The 26,737-nt window shown below is 34.2% G+C and overlaps 1 protein-coding gene across 1 annotated transcript in view; it reads right to left on the bottom strand.

Moving 5' to 3' along the window:
- Nucleotides 1–26,737, bottom strand: part of LOC145686221 (uncharacterized) — a 307,734-nt gene that overhangs the window by 37,908 nt on the left and 243,089 nt on the right. The window contains exons 17-18 of the mRNA XM_081759284.1: nt 13,822–14,353; nt 11,104–11,239 (exon numbers count right to left, since the gene is read on the bottom strand). Of these exons, the coding sequence (XP_081615410.1) occupies nt 11,104–11,239; nt 13,822–14,353 (668 nt within the window). The remainder of the gene's footprint in view (nt 1–11,103; nt 11,240–13,821; nt 14,354–26,737) is intronic.

Genomic DNA, 26,737 nt, shown 5'->3' with positions numbered 1-26,737 from the left:
GATTTTGTAGAAGGGGGGAATATTTGTGAAGGATTGTGTTCCGTATAACAGAACAACTATAAACTCGGGTTGAGACAACGTTATTTTTAAACCTATCTACTTTGAAATCATGGTACTAGTTTCATAGCCAGTCCCCAAGTTCATATTTTTTTTCATTAAAAAAACAATTTTATGATAAATATTGGTAGGGACGTTAGATAAAATTTGGTTAGGTAGATGAGATCACATTCGTTACTTGCCTTGATACTTTTCGTCCTACTGTTGAGGACAAGTGTGCAGCATCCAGCAAAAGTCCTATAGTTACATTGCAACCTGCATAACTTGTCATAACAAGTGTCACACTTCTACGTAAAACTGTTTTGTTATAACAAGTAATTCTTTAGTCCATTCTTATTAGGTATTTGAAGACGAAATTCATCGCCCCAAACAATAAATGCTACAAAAGTTAAGAGTTTACTTTTTGCAGAACAGTGATAGGTGCACATACACTTGAGTCTAATTTTATTAAATAGAAGGGGAAAGACAGTACTAAATGTCATTCTTCATAACATAAATAAGTTTTAGTACCAGTAGAATTAATAGTACTTTCACACCGTACCTCACTTTAGAATAGTGAAGCAATAGGAGATTGGTTTAAATCGGATACCGCCTTTTTCCCAGTTGATTTGTCGGTAGCAGCATGATATCCACTTTTTATCCAGTTGATGACATACTTTTCTGCATTGAAAGAAGTCTCGTAATGTCTGGTAGATTTGAGGGTTTTTACAGATAAACGGTTTCTAGCGTCAGTGTGCTGTAAGTTTAAGCTGGAAAAGCCTCTCCCACAGTATGCAGAAGAAACTAGAAGAACAATGATTTCATGTTAAGATTTTGTAGATTTGGTCCATAATTAGGAGGTTCTCTCGGAATGCTGCAGAATTTTGGCTGTATTATCAGAGGAACATTTTATTTTAATTTATTTTATTTTTTAATTTCCATTACTTCTTTGTCGCCGTATAGCATTCTTACAGACAATTCTTCTGGCCACTTGGATTGTAGCAAAACCTCGACCCTACTGAACGTTTCGTTAGGAAAGCAAGACCGTATGTTATCTGCTAGACCCTGACAGAATTGAAATCTTATTTTCTGGTACTTCTCAAGAGAACTGTCTAAGGGTTTTGCGAGTGGGACTCCACAAAACTGACCAGTTTCTTCAAACTGACGTAATTCTTTCATGAACATGCCATCCTTTTCTTGCAACGCTTCCAGTACACGTACAGTTGTTTCAATTTTGCTTATTGCCTGTACAGTACAAGGGATGCTGACCTTTCTTGTAGAAACAGGCTAAGGACATCTAGAGGTTCCAGCACATCTCGGATCATGGACATTTCATAAACAAAATTCCACTTAGTGAAATTTTGCAGGCCCGAAAATATTGCACGCTGCTCAAAACTTCTCTGCAAATTTGTAGAAGCTTCTCGAAAGTGTTCCACTAGCGCAGGGTAGGACTTCCACAATGCTTCTACTGAACAGTAAGAAGAGCCTAACCACAGTATATCAAAAACTGTAGTAATATTATAAAAGAGAATATCTAGTTCTTCTGATATTAATTCGATTTCTCGTGTTCTACGGGGACATTGAGTAAACACCGCGTAATCGCTCTACAAAGTTTTGAAAATGAACCATATCTGAAACCGTATTAACAACGTTGTGAACAACCAGTTCCATCTTCTAACTCATGTAGTAAAACACGAGTAAATTGGTGTCAAATTCTTGCTGCAGTAAAGAGATAGCGTCATTTATTCCGCCTTGCATGTTACTGGCGCTCTCTGACAAACTGCCATAAGTCTTTCCCGTAATATAGTTTTGGAAAGATTCATACGTTCACATAATCACGGAATCATAAACCTCTCTGCCTGTTATTGCCTGTAACTCAAATAATCCTAAAATTATATTGATACATACATGATTAGCTACAATACGGATACACACAATGAGAACTGGTTTATGAGACACAGTGGAGGATTCATCCACCATTAGCTCGAAGGGTTCAACGGAACGCGCAACGTATTCGACCAGTTTGCCTTCATTTCTGTAATAATATTTGCACATGTAACATAGCAGTAAAGAACTTGTCCGAGGTCCATTAAATTTATTTCTTGTAATTTAATAAGATGTGGGAGCACCGTGAACAATAGACGATTTTGGACAATAACGTAGGAAGTCCTAAATATCGTAGCTGTCTTTTTAACACGAATTTCATTCGTAATTTTCCACCTGTCTTCTGTATTTGCCATTGAAACCTATATTTCTTCCCTATCTCTTTGTTCACATATTGAGATGTGAACATTTTTCGTAGTCAAAGATTTTATTAAAAAGTTTTTTGATGCTTTTGCAATAATATCATTGCACCATACACTTTGTACATTTATTCTTCTTTCTGTATGAATAATGAAATGAAATCTTCAAGTTTTACGTCCCACGTTTATGCTGGTTAGGCTAAAGGAGACGGGAATGATGAGAAATGAACGAAATAGTGGAATGAAGAAGTGGAAGGAAACAGAAGACTCACGCACTGTATCAATACCGAGTTTACGAACGGAAGCACATATAGTACACACAACGCGAATGTCATTAGTATTTTGTTTAACATCTAGCCACGGTCGTTTAATTTTCCAGCTCGCAAATTGTTTTTGATCACATATAGAAGAGAACAAGCCACTGGGGCTAGAAATAACCTTACCATTATTAACACTAGGCCACGAATCATTTTCATCTTTCTGATGAGATGTCACTAATGTGATTTCGAACGTTGCACTATCTTAAAAACCTCTTACTTTGTGTGCTGGAATTACTTGCCTCATCGTCAGGAGCTTTTCTTTTGTTAAAATATAGTCTAATATCCATTTCATTTTTTTTTAACGTGCTTGTCAACGAAGAAGATACCAATTCAAAACTGCTATGACTGCTCATTGATTACTGAAAACGTTGTTGTTTTTTTTATTACTGTGCTACTCAGCTTAAGAATGATATGTAGTGATACCAGTTGAAAGAATTTTCCTTCGGGAAGCAATAAACATATTGAAAAAATGAATTATTGTACTTTAAAACAGATTGTATAGCCTAAGAAAGGAGGAAAATATCTTCCCAGGCTGGGAAGACTGAATTAAATCTAGAGACAGGGAAGACAAAACTTAGAAGGGGGGAAATTCCCAGGCTTCCCTGGCTACAAATAAATCGCTGCCCTAGCAGTGCTGAGAAGCGATTTTGTGTTTTTGTGTCTGTGTTTTGGATAGTCCTTTTCTTTGTCTTGCTCCTTAGGCCAGCGGAGTTCGACCTTTTCTTTTCTTTTTGATGAATGTAGTTTTTATTTGTCATTTTTTAATATGCCACCCTCAGATGAAAATTGTCCATATTGTGATCTCCCAGTTTACGGAATACAAAAAGCTGTTAGATGTAAGAAATGTACAACTAAATGTAATGTATCATGTATTTCAGTGGAAACTGAAGGAAATTATGTATGTGAAAATTGTATGGAACAAATGACTATGATAACACTGGAAATAGTAGTGAAATGAATAAACAGAGTAAATTTAATCTGAGTGAAAGTCCTTCTTTGGCTACTTTTCAGCGGCTCATTGATAATTCTTTAGATAAAATGACTCAAATTTTCTTGAGAGAAATAAACGCTGAGATAACTTCCTTACGTGATGAAAATTATCACTTGAGGTCTTTTTTTTACAACAGAATGTAATTATCTCCAATCATGTATCTAATATGAAATCGCACTTAGAAAATGATCAAAGCAGTCAGGTTAAAGAATTAGATAAAGAAAACAGTTTTCCACCGCTTGTAAGTGTTAATCAAGCATCAGGTACGACTAATCGGAATAATGATTCCGAGGGAAGTTGGGTTGAAGTAATTTCGAGAAATCAAAGAAAAATGAGAAGTAAACCTGTTAATAAAGACAATGTAAACCTAAATCAAAATCCGAATGTAGGTATAGGAGTAAAGAATAATTTACGCAAACTGAATGTTGGTCGTGGTAATACTAAACAGAATTGGTTTCTAATGCAAGGAAAAAGGCTTTGCTTGTTACAAGATTTAGCCCATCCACTTCTGTTTGGATATTGATATTGAGGATATTGAAGAATTATTAAATGAATATGTAAAATCTGTCAAATGTACTAAACTCAAAACCAAATATGCCTCTTATTCTTCATTTCATATTGAGGTCCTTGAGTTTGATTATAATGTTATAAGTGATCCTGAAATTTGGCCTAAAGGTATTTTAGTTGGTCCGTTCTATGGAAAACTAAAGAAATTAAATGTTACAAATAATATGGAAGAAATGAACGAAAACATAGAGACTCATCATAGAGAACATTGAGTTATGGTACCAAAATGTACGTGGATTACGAACTAAAAATAAACTGTTTTATAGTTTTGTGTCAGACTGCAAATACGATGTTATTGCTGTCACTGAGACTTGGTTAAGTAACACTTACATTAATGATGATTACACAATTTCTCGACACTTACTCTTGCTTTAGATCCGATAGACACTATGAATCTCATGTTTGTGAAAGAGGTGGTGGTCTTCTCTGTGCAGTGAAGAAAAACATTAAAATAGTGAGGCGAATTGACTTTGAATTTTTTGAGGAAAGTGTTTGTTTAGAATTTCCAAGCAAAATTGGAAAAAATCTTTTATTATTTTGTGTGTATTTCCATCCTAATTTGCAATTGAATGTATTTAGTGAATTTTTTGAGACCTTTTCTAATAAAATAGATATTCTACATTATGACATTTTAATGGTTGGTGATTATAATGTACCTAAAGTGGATTGAACTAAGAAACAATTTTAACAGGTATTTATTATTATGCTAAATGTAAAGCTAAAATTTTATTTACATTTTTGGATGATCTCTATCTCAATGTTGAATATAGTGGATCTGACTTGGATTTGGTAATATCTAATTTTAATTTATGTGCTTCCAAGAATGTCCAACCGATTATGCCTGATAGCCTTCATTACCCTATTGAAATTGCGTTTCCTTTTTGTTTCAATACTCCGTTAGTTGGTAATTCTTCTCATTATGCTTATCATAAGGGCGATTATTTAGCCCTTTATGAACAACTTCTTGAAGCTGACTGGACTAATATTCTGTTGAATCCAGACCTTAATACTGCTGTTATTGCTGTAGAAAATTTAATAAAATCCAGTATGAGTAAGAACATACCTCTAAATAGACCTAAATCTAGAAAATATCCTTCTTGGTACGCTAGGAATCTGATCTCATTAATTAAAGCGAAAGAAAACGCTCATAATAGATTTAAATTTACTGGTTCAAATGAAGATTATAATGTTTTTGCTTACATACGGAAACAATTTAAAGAAAGGTTAAGATTGGACAAGCTTGCTTATATACATAATATGGAGAATGCATTAAGTAATTCACCTCAAAAGTTTTGGAAGTTTGTTAATAAAAATAAAAGGCAAATAAACCAAGCTACTGAACTTATGGTTGATGATGTGTATGTGTCTAATCCTAAAACTTTAGCTAATTCATGGGCTCAATTATTTGAGACCATATATCAAAGGCGTCCTTCTTTATACAATATTGGCTTATCGGATTTGGCGGGCAATGTTTCTTTTTATCCTATTATTACAACTGAGCAAGTAATTAAGGCTATAAACAATCTTAATGCCAAATCTTCTTCTGGCTTAGATGGTATACCTGCTTTTATACTGAAGGGCATTATGTCCATCATTGCGCCTGTTTTAACATCTATGTTCAACTGGAGTTTGCTTATTTCTGTTTATCCTGAGCATTGGAAGATGGTCGTTGTTGTTCTTATTCCCAAGACTGATGGGAAAAATTTATCCGACTATAGACCTATTTCTCTGTTGAGTATCATACCCAAGGTTTTTGATAAGTTGATATATAATTATTTGTATAATCATGTTTGTCCCAATATTACTATCTATCAACATGGCTTTATGAAAAATAGATCAAGTACAACCAACTTGACATGTTTTATGGCTGATACTCTTCCTATCTTTAAAAGTAATGGTCAAATCGATGTAATTTATTTCGACTTCTCTAAAGTCTTTGATAAGTTATCACATGACATCTTAATTTACAGATTGAAACATTATGATCTCTCCATTGTATTTATTACTTGGTTAGTTTCATACTTGTCCCAAAGAAAGTTTGTGGTTAGGTATAAGGGCAATCTTTCAGACGTATATAACATATACTCCGGTGTTCCACAAGGATCAAATCTCGGACCACTTCTATTCCTTATGTTTATTAATGTTATAACTGAAAATTTGGATTGTAAATGTTTGATGTATGCAGATGACCTCAAAATCTGAAAAACTATTGTAAATTTGGATGACTGTTTGGTGCTCCAAAATAATATTAATAAAATACTACTTTGGTCTCAAAACAATGTACTACCTTTAAAATGTAACAAAACCTTTTCAATGAATATTACGAATAAAACAAATCCAATTTTTTCACTTATAACATAAATGATACTCCAATTAGAATTGTAGATGCTATTAAAGATATAGGTATTGTTTTTGGCAGCAATTTGCTTTTCAAACATCTTGAGAATATAACTTCTAAAGCGAGAAGGAATTTTGGAATTCTTAAATGGATGTCCAAAGATTTTAAGTATGTTAAAACATGCCTTATTCTTTATTATTCCAATGTTAGAAGTCATCTTGCATATTGTTCAATCATATGGAATAGAAATATAGATTATATATCTACTACTCTGGAGACAATTCAAAATATTTCTCTTGCTTGGTTACGCTGGAAGTTTAAGTGTTATGAAGGTATGTCGTTGGATGAAGTTAGGATGTCCTTAGGTATGTTAAGGTTGTCTGAAAGAAGGATTATTTTGGATCTTAAAATGCTACATTCATTTCTTCACGGTAATTTGAACTTGTTATCAATAATAACTCTGCATACATCCAGTTATCATATAAGAAATCCGAAAATACTTAAACCCATTCAGTTTCTCAATGATGTTCCTTTGTATAAAATTTTATCAGTAGCCAATGATTTTGACAGTGTTATTGACATTTTTGATCATAATTTTAGGAATATACAAAGATAGTTATATAATCATTTCATTATCAGCTGAGAGTATTATTTTCTTTTATTTAACATCATGTTTATTTTATGCATGATTTTTTTCTTTTTCTGTGCATGTATAATTTGTATTTTATAATGTATTATGTTTATTTTTGTTATTTGCATGTTATTGTATGGAAATTGCAAGTGGGCAGTTCCGTCTGTAATTTCCAGTATGCAATAAAAATTATTATTATTATTATTATTATTATTATTATTATTATTATTATTATTATTATTATTGAATCGGAAGGTTTTCTCAGAAGGCCATAGAACATACTTTTGGAAGGTATCATTGACCAATCATGATTTGAAAATCACTTTAAGTTACCACACGTGAAACATTGTCTTCTAAAGCCAATACTTCACTGAAATGGCCAAAGAAACTCCAAAGTGAGCAAATTCCAGATACTTTTTGCCTGAAGGCTTAATGAATAATGTAGAATCCTCAAATGAGGAGGCAGCACATGAAATCTTTTATGTGCCTCAAAATTTATAATCTTTATATTGCCCGTTCTACGCACCGGGAGAATAAGTTTCATTTTGGACATAAAGGGCAATACGGGCTGAATTTAGATTTAAATGGCATCGGAAGTATTACTGTTTACCTCAGAAACCCCGAAAACTATGGATTCGGTATTAATATTGGTCATTTTCGATCATTTATATATAGATACTTAGGTATATTTCCCACTTCCCCAAGTTCCGGGGCTGAATTTGTATTTCAACTGCATCGGAAGTGCCACTGTTTATTTCAGCCAGTCCGGAAACTATGGATTCGACATTAATATCGGTCATTTTGAATCATTGTTAAATATCTCACCCTTCTCACAGTTGCATCGTCAAAGTGAAATGATGGAAACCATCCCAGGCCAGAATCTCATCTATGTTGAAAAGATGATAGAGATCGGCTGGGTGGTTCAAGAGTTATTAAATCACAAAGATAGTCACTTTCGATTTATATATTAGATACAAATTACAGAATCACCTCAATCACTTCACAGTTATTAGAAAAGAGTCTAGATAGGTATGTGTAGAAAGGATATATACTAGCGATTCTACTTTTTAATCATTAAAAGTCTTTTGAACCTCTGCTCCAGTATTCACAGAGACAAATAGTTCGTACATTCTGTATTTGACATTCATCTTTCGTGGAAACTACGACTATTTTTGTAAGGCAGAATATTTCGAAGATAAAATATCCCCCATTTGGAGCTACAAGAGGGGAATGTCTTGGAAGATATTTTTCAAGGATCTAACAACGTGTAAACGATAAAATAAAGTAAAATATAAGTAAGAATAAAAAGGAAAAGTGCATACCGTTTCTTATTAATTGTTATAGACCTGCTATTATATATCTGTAGCTATGCATTAATATTGTAGTGATAATTAAAGGTTCTTATCTCATCTTGGACTACTAAGATATTTCATCATGATGAACCTTGGAAAGTTCTTCTGCAAAAATTTATAGTGTAACGTGCACGCTTTGTTTTAATTTTCTTATTTGTTTATTTGTTGAAGTTAAGCGTGCCTTTTCAACGAAAAAGCAATATGAGATGTGATCTACAGATTAAGATGGAATCCGAGTCAACATAATGCGTTCAATGCTCTCCTACTTGGAATTGATCCCAGGACCAGTGCAGAGAAGGCATGTGCGCTAGCTACCAGACGAGTAGTTAGGGCAATTTTCCTATTTATTAAGCTGCGAAGTTGTTCTTGTATATCTCTTACATTAATACGTTTACTCTTCAAAATGATTAATTAATTATGACTAGTTCAGGCAACACACTCAGGAATTTTAACATCATCTCACTTCAAAATCTGATTTCTGAAAACTTCTTGTACTTCCAAGCTTTCGCTGTCTTCTAAAGCCTTGTTCACGGAGTATAAAAATATCAAGTAAAAAAAATATAATAATAATAATAATAATAATAATAATAATAATAATAATAATAATAATAATAATAATAATAATAATAATAATAATAATAATAATAATAATAATAATGAAAAGTAGCTCACCGGGGAAGAGTAATGAAGAAACATCGTGACCTCTCAATGGACATTTCCACTGATTTTTTTTATTGCGCTAATAAATACTTTAGAGCTAGTTGGTTACGGAAAGCACTTCCTTTCGCTCATGCTTTTACTCGAACAGTCGAAATTTGCAATTGAGTTTCGGTCTGTTACTCGTGCGCTTGAAACAATGACCGTCATGTTCGTACGTCATTTGTCGGTTCATGAGAAACTGTCAGCGCCGTTCAGTAGGAAAATGGCTTCGATAAGAATACGATGTATGTTTTTCAAGTATCAACAACGACGTTGCTTATAAAACGAACAATAAAAAAGTAACAGAACTTCAGGTTTGAATATACTCGAATATCTAAGGACAAAGTTATAGTGTTCTAATTTGCTAAATTATACAAGGTATCTTACTCAAATAATAAAGTCAATGCATTGAATTAATAAACCAAACTACTTAAATATGTAACTAGTATTACTTTCCTTAGCAGTACATAAACATACGTACTCTTCCAAGTTATGCAGTTCTTTTAAAATCTGTATGGTACATGTATTAACACACTAATGCAGTTGTGGTATTAATTTTATATAGTATCTTCACATAATGGGCATCATTTGCAACCTGAGTTAATCTCATGTTTGGGTCACCAACTGACCTTAAGAAGCTAATTTTATTCATATTTAAGAAATAATCAAAAACATAAAGTGTCATGATTTGATGGTAGAATGCTACCATCTAGTACGCAAGTTCATCGTAGATTTGACAAGAAATGCGTTTAGGGAGGAGCCCGAAGATGTTTATTCAGGAGATAACATTTTCCCAAGTAAAATAATCTAAATTCTCTACTGAATTCAACGCTAGGACTCACAAACGTAAGATGATAATCATATTCATGAGTTTTCTGAGAATTCTTCAGTGTTATTATCGAACAGCTGTAAACATTAACAGTATTATTTTACCATAATATTTCGCGTTTATCGTTGTTTTCTTTAACCAATGAAACATACTCGTAAATTGTTTACATTAATCCAAGTGAAGATTGACAGATCGACTGAAGTGTTTTGAAGACATGACTTAACATTTAAATCATCAAATAAACATATGTTACAGCAAAGTAGTCACAACATACTGTCCTGTATTTGATTTCTATTGCAAATATTTATAATGAATAGTTATTTTGCAGTCAGTTAATATTCAGTATTTTTAAATTCTTTTTATTAACTGTAGCTCGTGCTGACAATTGCTTTAGCAATTGATCAGGCTTCGAATAGGTTTACAGACAATGTTAGTGAATATACGATAATAGTAATGATTTTTAAACCTCATTTATTATTATTATTATTATTATTATTATTATTATTATTATTATTATTATTATTATTATTATTATTATTATTATTATTATTATTATTATTTGCTTTTTGTTATAACTCTTTAATACCCGATAAGGCACGTACTGACATCTTTTAATTCATTTATTATTAAAATTAGTATAACACACAGAACTGAGATGTTTGCCGTTTGTTGTTAGGATTAAATGTGGGATGTTTTACAAAAAATAAACAGTTTCTTTTAGCACAACACAAAAATGAGTAAACAATAAAGGCACCAACATGGGTTTCCAACCTTTTCTTCGTAGACAAAGGAGCACGCACAGACCCTGCCATTTCACAGCGTGCCACACCGTTACTTCGTGAATAACAGGAACAATTAATAGGACAAGGTGTGTATTCCTGATCTTTGCTGAAAAATGTTATCTCTTTTAATTGCCTTGATACTTTTATTTTTACTCCTTTATTTTTATTTTCTGAACTTGGCTCTAGGAGAAGACCGAAAGCTTGAAAGTGAATTTTCAAGAAATAGCACTTGAAGTAAGTGAGATAATTATGCCTAATAGATGATTTGAATTGAATAGATTTTAGTTTTGCAAATTAGAAAAATGACAAGCTTACTCAAATTCTCTGCAGTAATATATAGTTCCATCGTAACATAAAATATCTACATGTCCATTTTGTTTAAATTTCAGAACGGTTCCATCATCCAGAAAACATCTCTTATCTTCATCTATAATATCGGCGCACATGGGACCTGTCGTAAGAAAGAAAAAAAAAAGAAAAAAAGTAAAGAAATAACTAAATAATTCATTGAAAGTGGCGAGTAAAGAAAATTTACGTGGTTAAAGCAAACATTTAAATCATCCGATTATAAATACAAAAATGATTGATCTCGTTTTCTTCTTAGCGTCTTTTAGCTAGCTTGTTGCTAACATTACTTATTTAAAGAATTTTACGCATGGTGTCACTTAATAAAATAATTCTGTGTAGTTTTTACACGACTGTGTTCTTGAGTAGGTCGAAGTTACTTGCTGAAAATTCTTCTCACATCTCTAATGTACAATAACATCATTTGCAGGTTAAGAAGTAGTGCTAGTTGAGAATAATAACCTGTGAACGCGAATCCTGTATATTCTTGAAAATTGTTGATGTAGCTCTGTCGTATCCGCTTAAAATCTGTAGTTGTTCGAATGATATGTAGTTGTTCGGAGACAGCAAGGTTCTTGTTATTACCAACAGATATTTTATAGGCAAGATTTTTTTTTGACACAATCGCATAAGGAAAAAAAAGCAAGTGGGTTCAGATCAGGAAAACGTTCTTGTAGAGAAACAGGATTGCCCCATTAGATCCACCATTGAGAAAAATATTGATCAAAGTACTCTCTAGCACCTCTTGCAAAGTGGATTGGAGTCTATTGTGTTGGACTTACATATGTTGTTGTACACCGGGCTGAACACCCTCTAAGAACAAAGAAAATGCTGTATACATCTCCCAGAACTGATATCCATTGTATATCAATTCAGTTACGGTTGTGGAAGTTGATACGGGTCTATAAGGTAGTCATTGACTAGAACCGTTCACAAGTCGACACATGTGGCATGTCGAGGGGATGTCGTCTCACATCCATTTATTATCCACACTTGATGACCCTATACAACTGTGATAATTGATTTTCGTTTGTCAGATGCCACTATCACGACTATTTAATATACCATTTCTAGTGAAGTAGGTGTCATCCGTAAAAAGCACGAGGCGATAACCTAAAGATCACCAATACAGCGTTTAGATATTTCATAAGATCTCTGTAATTGCTATTATTTGAACAATTGGATATTTTGGAAATAATACTTATATCTCCTTCGGCTAAAGGGGGCTAAAAGTGAATCATTACCTAACATTATTACGCTCATTAAGCCTAGGAGGCTCAGGTGGGAGGGTTATAAGCCAGAATAGTAGAAAGTAGAATTGCTTTCAAATTTTAACTGAAAACCCAATCGGAAGAAAGACCTCTACGAAGATATGGACGCAGGTGGAAGGACAATATTGAGATAGATATCGCGGAAATTGGAATGCAAAGGGGAGACTGGATCCAGTTAACTGAGGACGGAAGTTAATGGAGATCTTTTGTGAATGCTGCGTTGAACCTTCGGTATCCATAAGCCCTAGAATTAGTTAGTTGGTAAAGTGAATAATTAAAAAAAAAAAAAAAAAAAAAAACTGGAATGACAGAGAAGGGAAAATGAGATAGTGTCTAAAAGTCCACCCATAGCGTTTGTCCGCTACAAAGAATAAATTGATATAACTAGTATCTTAAGTCGCGACCTACTTTTATCATTTTCATGAAACAATATATTTTTTAAAAAATGGTCTGTACTAGATAACTTCACACAACCTAGATACTGATTCGCCATCCGATTTATTCACCCTCGGAATCCAAGCTCCTTTAGTTTCCCAAAAACTCAGTGGGGTACATTTTGTACCCCTACCCCAACTTACTTTTTACCTGAACATTCTGGGGAAAGCCCTAAGATTATTATTTTATTTGCGTGCACAGCTTTTATTGATAATATTGAAAAATCAAACAATATAATGTAATATTTTGCAAAGCAAAAAGACAATTAAGATTATTATGATAACAACAGATTTTGTTGAATTAATATATACATGGACCTAGAAAAGCAAATTCCAAGAAACAAAAATGCAAAGGATTGAAGAAAATATCCACTTACATTAATTTTTTGTAAAGTTCTCAAATGTTTGCATTACTGGTGAATAACATCTTACTAATATCACAAAAAGCAGAGCCATTTTTTTAAAAGAATACTCTTACATGGAAGCTCATAGGTTAGATTTTGGACCCCAATAGTAGAAATTTCCAATTATTTCAATAATTAATTACATTCACAGGAGATTTTCATGTAGAAAATACAAAAGGACCAAAAACATTCAACTACAAAAAGAATAGCCAAAATCGCAGAAAAAAATACAGGGAACAGAAGCAAATTTGAAAGTGTGGGGTACAAAATATACCCCATTGGGCTTCCGACAGTTAATAGTAATGTGCTTCAAAAATCACTAGCTATCTTATTGACCTCCAGCTTTAGCGAATGTTTGCTAATATGGTGTTTGAATATTCAGAAAGAAAAAATACTTTTGAAATTGCAAGGAATTTTATTTATATCACTACCATTACTTCATTTATCTTTTTTGCATTACTTATCTTTATACAAGATAGAGAATAAAATATTATGGCTAGTTCTAAATGAGAATATTATAATTAAAAATCTAGAAATCTAGAAACTAGTGGTGGAACTTACTTTTTATTACATACTTACCCTTTGAAATATAATGCTGTCTTATGTAGAAGAAAGGCTTTCGAATTGTTTCTAGCATCATCCCAGAAGGCCATGTCACTTTCATGTCGAACATAATTCTCTTCTCACCTTGTTCATCGATACTAAAAATGTTTTTAGGTGTCTTTTTCTGTTCAATGTTAGCCTGATAGGTTTCACGAATAGTTGACAGCTTGATTATTGACTTCTTGTGTGATGGTTCTAGGCGTCTTAATTTTTCAATTACGGTAATATCATTTGCTTTCTCATCAACTCCCGTAAAAACTGCCAGAATCTTGTTCCTAAATATAACATGAAACATCAACTCGTCTGCTATATAACCTTTCCCATTATGATCCACATGATTGTAAAAATAAACATGATTGTTAAATTTCGAGATCTTTAAGCTAAGTAGTGTTTCCTTATATAAGTTTTCTGTTACTTCCACCCTGCAAGATGTTCCGTCATTCGAAAAGAATTGAGTGGCTTTGCCCGAGAATTGCACTCTGTTTGGACCCAAATCATATCCAAAAAACTGGAAAATATACACGAATAAATTAATTACAAAGTAGAATGTTGGTTGAAATTTTCATGATTTTGGTAGAAATGTTAGATATAATTAGTCGAAAGTTAATTAGCAAGTAAACACTGTTGTGACACTCTAAAAAATCAAATTTCATTAAAATATTTCCAACAGATTATACTAAACAACTAAATAAATTGTAATTCCTTTAAATATTTCATTCATTAGAAAAATATGGGCTTAATGATTTGACTGTCACTCAGTCTTTTCTTAACTGCTTACCCACTCTATACATATTCTTTTGTAAGTAATCACAAAAGAATAGATCAGTGTAGTTGGATTTTCTTTTGCATACAGAAAACTTAATTATCGGTGCATTATACATAAGTTGGTTGCCTGTTTTCAAAGTTACTGAGGAAACATCATATATGGGACGATGAGTATCAACTGTTCCAAGTGGAAGTAAGAAGACACATGGGAAAAGCAATGTCATTGTAGTTAATGTTTCCGTTGGGAAAACTCTCTCTTGGCAGTTTACGCTTTTAGTCAAGTAGCAAGTTCTGGTCCCATGTACACCCAACCACAAAAGTATCTCCACCCTGTGTCTAATTCCATTACTTGGGGTCCAGGTAATTTGCAGTTGTGAGAACGCCTAGACAGATGCAACCAAACTTACACGTAACTTTTCTCGGCACTGACAGCAGTTGGTAGCCCTGATCCAGGCGTTTATCCAGGTAAAATTGTAAAGTAGCTGACTAACGAAACAGTTCTCCATTCTAAGATGAATCTCTATGGTTCGAATCGTGTTTCCCAAAGAACACCATATATTTATCTTAATATTGTTGTGTATGTAGTGTATTATTTCTTTATATACTATATGTTTAGAGAAATAAAAATACTGACCACGCATGAATCAGAAAATGCTTGAAAGTAGCTGAAAATATCAAATCTAGAACAACTGCTGGAAATAAGTTAGTTACTGATTGCCTTCATTGAGAGACCATTTCCAATTCTCCTCATTCCAACATCTTTTCTTTCTGGAGGAGAGAAGATCTTGATTGCCACACTAAGTATGTATTGAAATTGAAACATTTAGAACCTGACCGGGATTTGAACCCGGGTCCGCTGAATAGAAGTTCAATGTGCTAACCACTTACTTACCGCGTTACCTTTCATCTTCCACCTAAACTATTAGCTAGTTAAAAGCATTGCATGTAAGACGACACACAAAATACTCGTACTAATACTCGTATAAGGAGACGTTCCCTTATGAGTGTCACAGTGACTTACTCGAGGTTTCCTTCTTTAACTCAAAAACAAGTGATATAGACCTTCGTCAATGAGGAAAATATCACGAAACGTTCTTCAAGATGAGGCTATCTCATCGTTTTTAACTGGTTCCGATTTACATTACTGAAATTCTTCCTTACCGTAACTGGCTCCTTCTTCAACTCAAAAACAAGTGATATAGACCTTCGTCAATGAGGAAAATATCACGAAACGTTCTTCAAGATGAGGCTATCTCATCGTTTTTAACTATTTCCGATTTACATTACTCAAATTCTTCCTTACCGTAACTTCTAATTTCTAAAGAAGAAATGTCGGCAGACATTATTTTCGCATTCTTTGAATTGCATCAACACGTGTAAAAATAGTGTGTGCTGTGTTTATCTAACGTAACTACTAGTTTATTTTCTTATCTTTGTATGAGGAATTGATGGGAAGGTGTGAAAGCAGAGAACTGCCATTTCAGTGACCCGGGTTCGAATCTCGTCATGGCATTTATAATTTTTCTTTATTATTATTATTATTATTATTATTATTATTATTATTATTATTATTATTATTATTATTATTATTATTATTATTATTATTATTATGCGTATAATTGTATGAATTTCGATGGCAACTGTCTCCTAATATTAGAAAGTGAATATGGAAGAACTATGAAATAAAGTAAATAGATGCGCGTAATTTTATTATAAAATTATATGGCGAAAGCATTTTATCTTATCCCAAACGGTTATCGTCGAATATACTCGGTTAAAGGAGCACTCTGTTGGTCAAATTAAAAGACTCAGCGATTTATTCCTCTATAAGGAGACGTTGCTTACGTGAGAGTCACAATAACTTACTCGATATTTCTTTCTTTAAACCAAAATAAATATAATAATAATAATAATAATAATAATAATAATAATAATAATAATAATAATAATAATAATAATAATAATAATAATAACTTATATAAACGTTCATCAATGAGGAACATATTACGAAACGTTCTTCAAGTTAAGGCTACGTCATAGTTTTCAGCGACGGTCCCGATTTACATTACAATTCTTTAGGTATGGGCACGAGTCGAGCTAAAACTCGACTCGACTCGAAACTCAAAGCGAATTCGAGTCGAAAATGAAATGAAATCTTTGAGTTTTACGTCCCACGGTTATGCCGGTCAGGCTAAAGGAGACGGTGATGATGAGCAATGAATGAAATGGTGGAATGAAGAAAGTGGGAGGAAACGGGAGAACCCAGAGAAAACCCACGCACACGGTGTTTGTCCACCACAAAGTTCACTTGACAGGGGCTGGGATCGAACCCGGGGTCCCAAGCACCAGAGGTGAACGCTCTACCACTGAGCCACCGCGTCCTCCATGAATTCGAGTCGAGTTAAAGGTAATTTCCAAGTCGGGTCACTGTTCTGAGGTCGAGTTTCAGTCGAGTCGAGTTTGATAAATGGCTCGCTCGTTTAGCTCGTTTTAACTCGTTTTTGAAATCATTACCTGATTAGACTGGAAAGCGAAAGCTATGAGAAATGTAAGCAGTAGTGTGAAATATTTTTAGTGTTGCTCATGAGATGGGACATTGCTTGCATCTCGTCTTGTCTCGATTAATAAGACGACAATGGATTTTTATAACGAGACAGGCTTAAATGTCGTTAGCACTAACATAAGTATATACTGAATTTCTTACAATCAAGGCTAAGACCTGCACGGTCGAAGATTTGAGCCGAAGCAGCCCAACCCGGGTAGTGATGTTAACTCACTCAGCTCGGTTCAACTGAGCGAACAGCTCGAGCCGACTCGGTTGAGATGAGGCACCTTCTCGGCTCAGGTGAGCCATCGGCTCGAGCCAGCTTGGTTGAAGTAAGGCATCAGCTCGGTTTGTTTCGGCTCGAGCCGGCTTGGGTGGGTGAGCTACTGGCTCGGTTCGATAGGGAATGAGCTGTAAGCCGAACCGTTCGAGCCGTTGAGAACCCGAAATCCCGGTCAAGCAGTTTTGAACAAGTTTGGCCAGAGCCCTCTAATTTGTAACGATTTTTGGTTTGAGCCCGGATGCTTGCTTCTTCGGAACTCAAATCAGAACCTCGTGAACGATGTCCTTGCCTCCTAGACTTCACGACTCCCGACGTCAGGAGTCAACTAGTGTTTAGTATTCAGATATACCTATCTTTCATGTTTATACATGGTGTTATAATAATAATAATAATAATAATAATAATAATAATAATAATAATAATAATAATAATAATAATAATAATAATAATAATAATAATAAGTAGTAGTAGTAGTAGTAGTAGTAGTAGTAGTAGTAGTAGTAATAGTAGCATCATTGATAATAATTATATTGTTTATGTAGGATACTTGAAGAAAGTACTTGAAACTACACACAGCATTTGGTTTGATTTTTCTCGTTTTGACTCGACTCGGATCGAAACTCGAGTCAAATTCGAGTCGAATTGGAGGAAACTTTTTGAGTCGAGCTCAAAAATGTCTTTTTCGATTCGATTCGAGTCGAGTGGAGTTTGAGTGAAAACTGGATCGAACTCACTCGTATCCATCTCCACAATTCTTCTTTACCTTCTAGTTTCCAAAGAAGTAAAGACGATAGAAATTATTTTCACATTCTTTGAATTATATCTACACGTGTAGAAATAGTGTGTGCTATGATTATCTAACATAACTACTAGTTTATTTTCTTATCGTTGTCTGAGGAATTAATAGCAAAGTGTGAGAGTAGAGAACTGCCATTACAGTGACCCGTGTTCGAATCCCTGCGTGGTATTTATAATTTGGAACGTCGAAATTTGGCTACATATTTTATATTTTATGAATTTTCTAATTGGATTTCACGTTTTTTTTTGTTGAATAATCAACACACTCGATTGAAGGGGACTTGGCGGAGGGAAATATCATCCTGTTGCTTTTTATTTGTTTACTTGCATGCTACACCAAGCCTGGGTACTACATTTCACCTTTTGGCGTGGGAGACCCGGGTTCGATTCCCGGCGGGAGCTCATGTGGTTCGGATTCCACGTTAATCAGTAGGTCCACGTCTCATATAGCCTCGCTGCTGAAAGGGACGCTAAACTAAAATCAACTCAACTCAATACATTTCACCTTTCTTTATCTACGGGAAGTGCCCTAAATTTTGTGATGATCATAAAAGAATAAGTGAATAATTGATGAGATCAATGAACTTTGCGTATTAACAACATTTAAAGTATCAGATTATCGGAAAAGTCATGACGTATTTCGGTAAAATATGACAAATGATGATTTGTGGATATACTGGAGTTATTCGGATCATGCAATAGTTATGTCATAAATAGCTATGATTTTGAGCGTTTAGTGTATTAATATTGCTCTTTGTTTGGTTTGGATTTATATATTTGACAACACATAGAAGATGGAAGAGCAAAACTTGCATATTCTCCATATTTTATTGTTTTACTTCAGGCAAGGGAACAACGCGCGAATAGTGTTTATGCTTTTTACTGTCCTTAATGTTTCTGTGTGTTCTGTCCCTGTTCTTAAAGAGTTACTGGAAAAACTGGAAAAGTGAGTAAAGGGACATTCCATGTCAAATCAACAAGTCAACAGACTTCACCATCTGAGATTTTTGTAAAAAAAATATTCACAGCTTTATTACAGTGGGAGATGAGAAAACCCCAAATACTACCTCTCTCCTCCTGAAAGTGTCCCCATACAGGGTGTTCAAAAATGTCAAAAAAGGCATTTTTTCAGTTACAGTGATTATTAAAAATTGTCACAAAATGGATAATATGTGCACTAGAGACGTGGAACAAACACCATTAGAAAGCTTACAGATTGCTCTACAAGTTGTATTATATTGAAAAACCTGTAAAATAAAAAGTAACAATTGAAAAATTCAAATTAAAATGTGAATTTTGAATTTCGCATAGAAACCCCATGCCGTGAACGTCACCAACACCTAGTGGCCCACTCTTCGTTAAATATTGATCGTCGCTATAGCGACGTGTCGAAGGACTGGCGCTAGTGTGCCACTGGCGGCAGAGTTTCGTCGAGTCGAAGGAGATATCTAGAGTCGAGGTATTGAAGTTACCACCGCATAGCAGCGAGAATTTTTTGGTTCGCGCTTCTTCGATTTGGCGCGTAGAATCGCGAAGGGACCAACACGAACTATCGCCAGTCATGTGCATGCGGTAATTAGTATATATTTTTCCTGGCGAATTGTTCCTAAAGTGAGCTACGGGGGTCAAGAGTACATCATGAAGTGAAAAATCTTGAGATGAGTGGGTATAATTGTATGAATTTAGATGTTAACTGTAGCTGATCATTTGAAAGTGAATATGGGAGAAACATGAAATAAAGTATATAGACGGGCATCATTTTGTTATAAAATTACATGGCGAACGGACTTTATCTGATTTCAAACGGTTATCGTCGAATATACATGGTTATAGGAGCACTCTGATTATCCAAATTAAAAATACCTCAAGCATCTATGCCTCTAGCGACTTTTTCTTTATCGCCTCCGTGGGCAAGTCGGAAGATCAAGCGCCTAGTAATTCACCAGTGTTCTGAAGCATATTTTTAAATCACGCTCGACCCTAGGAGCTAAATACTCGGTTCTGGTAAGTTGGAATTATCCGTTTTACGCCACGTAACAGAAATATAGCAAAAATGAAGTGTCTGTTACTGGCCGTCTTGGTGGCTGAAAGTATTAGCGCAATGAGCTAGTAATTGTAATTACTTTTGGTGTGGGTTCAAACCTGGGTCAAGGAAAGTTTTCTATTTTTATATTTTATTTTTAAAATTCTCAAAACACTTTTTTCATTAAAATAAGATGAAAATAATGCCCAAAAAAGATTGCGTTACGTGTGCAGTTTTGCTATAGGAATCCACAGTATAAGTAGTAGTAGTAGGAGGAGGAGAAGGAGGAGCGGGTTAGAAACTCCGCAGGGCTCCTTTTGTCCCACCTTGACTGCCATGATGTAAATTTAACCTCAACTGCTTCTTCAATTTTCTTCTTCAATTCCAACAAAGTAATAATGTTCTTTTATTACTTCTATAATACACAATACATACACCAGAAGGTTTGGACAGTCGTAAGCTGCAATCAATCAGAAACCACTGACCCACTCCAACTCTGGATTTGACACTACATAGAAGATGGAAGACCAAAAATTCTCCATATTTTATTGTTTTACTTCACGCAAGTGAAGAACGCGCGAATAGTGTTTGTGATTTTTACTCTCCTCAATGTTTCTATGTTTTTGTCCCTGTTGTTAAAGAGTTAGTGGGAAAACTGTAAAAGTGAGTAAAACGTGTAAAAATAGGAAGCAAAGTGCTGAGGAAGGTTCGTTAAATTAGTTAACTTAAAAACAAAATAATCCAGTGCCCTGAAACACGAGATAAAATTAATATTAGTATCTGTCCAATGCCGTGCCGTAAAAAATCAGGTCTCGAGGGGAGAGCATACGGCAGCATCTCCGTACATATGAGTTGTCAATTTCAAGTTGACTTCTCTGGACTATTCTTTCTGCATAATACTTTACTATTTTATCATTACTGAAATAAGAAAGTTTCAGCATTATTACACTGGAATCGTAAAAATGTGTAATTACTGACCAGAGCCGTAGCTAAGGGGGGGGCCAGCGGGGCGCCCGCCCCGGGCGCTGATAGCAAGGGGGCGCCGAACGAACAAGGAGAAAGAAAAAGTGGTGTTGGACATGATTAAAGATGAGTCGCCCCCAGAAAGTATTTGTGCCCTATTGGATCAATATTGCTGTCGGTTATCATTGAAATACGTAGATTTCTTAAAAATTTTCTTGCTCGTTTCGCTCGCAATCCAAGAGTTTGAATAAGTCACAAGAAGTTTTTACTTATTACTTAAAGAGTTATTATAGATGATTTCTTAATGACATGTGGTATACAAGGCGCCGAGCACTGAATGACTTATAGTGTACGCAGGAGCATTTGCAAAATCCGAAACGAGCAAAGTCGTGTTCGGTGTTTTGACAGTGATGAGGTTGCTCAGTTCGAAACGTTTTTCTACCCGATCGGATTAATCACGAAACACAGTGGGGCCAAAGCACTGAATTCTTGACAAAAATAAGAATTCGCAATATGAAGCAGAACACTGAAAGAAAACCAATTAGTTCAGTGTGTGCAGTTGCTACAATAATATTATTTCGACATTATTTAATCAAAGACATAGAGTTTTACATCATAAAAGGAAATATTCCTTATATTCGCGCCTAAATTATATAACAGATTATATGATTGGCATAAAGAAACGCATGGGCAATATGCTTTGATTTGCCAATTTATGATTGGCTTACATTCTTACGCATGAAAGGAAAAAGTGTACTTATTCATTTTACAACTGAAGAGTAATAAAATTGAAGAAACGTTCTTGCTCCTCAAAATTATGTCAAAGTTGTGGAGGATTCGTTATGACAATGAGGATGCAAGGACGCTTCAATGCATAAAAATTATCTCATTACAAGTTCTCGATATGAATATATTATCAGATATATTAAATATATGAATTACAAACATCAGTAACCTGTTCAGGTTGTTTCATATATTGCATCGTGCATTACGTGAGCTCATTTCAGGGCTTGATTGGAACACTTCTGTGCACGCGTCACAGAAAATAAAAAATAAAATAAAATAAATAAATAAATAAAATAAAAAATAAAAATACTGAATTGATCAACACCATTTTCAATATGGTTCTACCTTATGGTCCATAGATTGTTTAGCAAACATTGGCGTTTCAAAATGTCGCCACCATTAATCAAATATGTTTGACTAGAGTTTAGTTCTGTTGGTGAATGCCAGAGAAATATGACTAGATGTTGGAATCAAGATGGGTCCTGGGGACGAAGCCCCAACGAGGCCTGGGGGCAAAATTACCAGAATCGACCTATATTCAACCTTGTCACTGCGTACATGTGGAACACACGTCTAATAACCTAACACTTATTCTCACATTCATCCCAAATCAATTCAAAAGCAGCATTGCATCCAGAAGGCGGTTTTCCTCAAACATTTTCATGCGCTATTTTTCCAAAAAGTGCAAATATGTGCAGGTTTACTCTTTGCATACAGTAAGAACAATGTTTTCGCTACGGGCATATAAAAACTCACAGACATATTATGCCATATTTTCTACTAAAATGCCATTCTATCGTTTGACCATAGTTTATATGCTATCAGTACCACAGCATTTTCCAAATATGATATTAAGTAGGGGATTATCATAGGAATATGATAATGATATTAGCATCATTCCAAATATGATTATTGACTACGCACCACATCAACATTCTAAATATATGATATAAAACGATACATACATGTCGGTTGTGTCACCATCTTTACCAGCCACTGAATTTCTACACGTAATGGAGGAATAGTCGCATTCAAAATCAATTTCCTATTTTCTGTCACTAAGCAGCGCCTCTTCGACTTCGGCGGATAACCAAATTTACACGTCCCATGAGTTCATTGTAAACTGTTATCACTCCTTTTCCTGCACACTATCTTATGTGTACACTATTAAGGTTTCATTACAACAAATTATATCGAGTCAATCTTTTACTTCATTCTTCGAGTTTTTGCTAAGAATTGCCTAGTTTGGTCCCACTGTGCGACGGTGAGAATGAAGGTATGAAAGTGAGAAGAGTGAAGAGACACATTCAAACTGCTGTTTGCGAGGGAATATTAAAAAAAAAAAGGTAAACGAGGGGAACAATAACATTTTCGAACTACAATAGAATAGGGGCTTAAGGGATCAGAACTTAGCCCAACGAAGTTCGACTTTTGCCGACACTTATCACTACCAATGACTTATTTTTAAATTTCGTTGACATATCAAATGCTTCCAATTTGGAGGAATTTATTAGGGTCATTTTTTCATCAACTTTTTGTATCGCCAGCATATTATTTTGTGCATACGTGTCTAGTTGTGTGATGTTTTTATCTATCTACGTACATACAAAACATAAGTATACACACTCTTTATATATGTACGTGTTAGTGTATTTTAATATGTTAATTAATAATAAGTATCTTAAATTCGGAACTTTAATTCATTAAGAAATTAAGTAATTACTATAATTTCAGACATACAGTATGTAGTAGCCAAAGTATATTTTGGATTTTAAGTACAAAAATTGAACATTTTGTTCACCACCATCGATCAATACTTAGAAATTCACAAAGAAGGCTCCTTCTGAATTTCCATTACATTTTACAAAATATTTCTTACCGTAAAAAGATCGAAATTAAAATGCTATTGATGTGGTCACATAGAGAATAAAATTTAAAATTTTACATTTATTACTGGAAATTAATACTGTCACCCATTTCGAACAATTTAAAAGCACATAGTTTTTAATATATTAAAATTTCATTTCTTATCGATAGTATGAAACGTTGTAAATAGTAGTAACTCTTCATAACTGTTCTCCTAGTGAATCTGTATACAACCAAAGATACTTTTGTCAAGTTTAACAAAAAGTCCAAAATAAGACTCTTCTTGAAAAAGGATACATAACGATCGTTTTTGGTTCGTGCAATGGTCTTCCAAGAAGATTAATAAAAATTCAGTGTACCATAACAACAAAAGCTGCTTTCCTGAAATATATATATATCATAATTATTGGTAAGGTGAGTGTAAGGGGCGCCGAATTCTACTTCGCCCCGGGCGCCGAAATCTCTAGCTACGGCTCTGTTACTGACTTCACTGCAGCTCCATTTTTTCCTTCTTCCAGAACAGTTATGTCTTAGAGTAGTGGCTTAAGCGTTAGTTTCGTAATGTTGGGGACGCGAGATCGATACCGGCTGTGGCAATTCAGCAAATTTTTATAATTTGCAATACTGATACTTCTGATGTATACTAACATGAAAATATTCAATTTCTCTGGGTCTAAGAGTTGAGACAACTTTCTTCAGGGGTGAAATGCCAACACCACAAAATTACTTCATCCGTATCAACTTAATTTGTAACTGTCTGGGAAGTAACGTGTTTGGACAAGAATTGATGAATATATGAGGGCTAAACACGTCTTCACCATTGATGCCAATTTAGCCTGTTTTGGCTATATTTAGCATATTCGGAGAGGCATTTAGCCACACAAATGTAAGAAATGCTTATAGCCTTAAATATAGCTTATTTTACGAAACTCTTTTGCAACGTTTGGCATTTTTATTAGCAGTTAAGTTAATTCTAAAATACTTTTCCTTTAAAAATAAAGTATAATTTTTAAAAATTTGCCTAATTGTCATTATATATTATCGTATTAATTGATTTCTCTAGACAGAGGGTGTTTTATTACGCAACACTTTTCATTCTTCTTCGGTGTCCCCACAGATTTACAAATACTTACCAATGCTTATCGACTCCGAAAGAATTGAAATGTCGCTCCCTTAACGGCCCCGTTTGCTATTTTTTAAGTTATTTTACTTTTCCCATTTCATTGCAAGAATGCACGGATTCTAATACAAATTTAGTAAACTGTTCGCTTCTTGAAGCCACAGAGATTGTGATTGTTCGGGATATTCAAGCCAAAGGTAACAAATAGGATATCTAATTTGCTTGAAAACTCTCAATGCAATCATGATTATTCATGTGAGTGTACGGAGAAATAAAAAGTGTTTGTAAGGACTGTGACTTGCCGAAAGAAGTACTACGAAAATCAGAACAATGGCAATCTACACAAACACACCCAATCCACAACCCAGTTATGGTACATCCAGTTCCAGAGCCTTAGCTAGCTGCGACGTCATCGATGATGACTTATTTCAATTCAACTGATAATATGGCTGTTGACTTTTACAAATCAGATGAGTTGTTGATGGATTGTATTGTAATTTAAAGTCATGTATGTTGCTTGTTGGTCTTCATTGAATAAAATTCAACATTCCAAATTTTACTATAACTCACTTATAATCCTACATACACAAAAAATGTTTTGAATCTACAATATGGCTTATAACCTAGCAGTTCAAAATCTAGCCATTTTATGCGTAAAAATGCTTATTTCTGAAACAATTTTGCATAATGTGGTAGGTACACAATTTATAAGCATTATGGGTGCAATAATTCCCAAAATGTTTGCACACGATTCTGACAATTGAAGTTTATATTTCTACATTTCATGTCTACATAAATGGAAAGTATTTAATTTATAGTATAAAGTCGCATCTCATGCTAGCTTATTGTGAAGAAAACTGTGCCACATACAGACATGAGACTTATCTCATTTTCTTACTTAAGAACATGAGAAAAATATTAATTTTGGAGTATTTACTTATAGTAAATAATTTTTGGATTGCATATCCGTGACTTCCTTTATGCTGATAAGAACCACCATCCACAGGCTCTCGAATTCGAAATAGGGTCTCTTGAAATTTGGCTTTTTCGAGATTTTGGATAGCCCTAGCTCTAAAACTATGCACTTTTCGCCATAGGTCCATATGAACTCTTTATCTTATTTTGATGAGAGGAATCACCTCTTAAAGTTTGTCAGTATAGTTCATTAACACCCTATATATATATATATATATATATATATATATATATATATATATATATATATATATATATATATATATATATATATAGGGTGTTTCAAAACAACACCGACACCGTTTGGGAGGTGATTCCTGACACCAAGATAAAACAAAAAGTATAGACCATCCTGTGTGCACAAATGCTTTCTTTCGGAGTTATGGGCTGCCAAAGACATGAAAAAAAAATAATTTAAAGGTCCATAGCTCCAAGACTATGGGACCTACCGTAGTCTGGTCAAGACTTCCCTTAGGAACGAGTAAGTGCCCTATTCAAATATCCATGTTTCAGAATCCTGCGGTACTTCCGTAACAAGTTGTGTAGAGGCAGTTGGAGAGGACTTCAAATTATATGACCGGAGCCAAACTCCCTCTATAAAAATTGCTTCGTGAGTACATTAGGATTCTGAAACATGTATTTTTGGGTAGGGCACATATTAGTTCCAAAGTGAAGTCTTGACCCTACTACGGTAGATCTCACAGTATTGGAGCTATGAACCTTTAAAGTTCATATTTTCATGTTTTCGGCAGCTTATAACTCCGAAAG

The sequence above is a fragment of the Thermobia domestica genome, chromosome 5 (genome assembly GCF_964235325.1).
Source record: "Thermobia domestica chromosome 5, izTheDome1.hap1.1, whole genome shotgun sequence".
Lineage (NCBI taxonomy): Eukaryota > Metazoa > Arthropoda > Insecta > Zygentoma > Lepismatidae > Thermobia > Thermobia domestica.
Note: the sequence above shows the minus strand (reverse complement) of the source record. Positions and strands in the feature narration are given on the sequence as shown.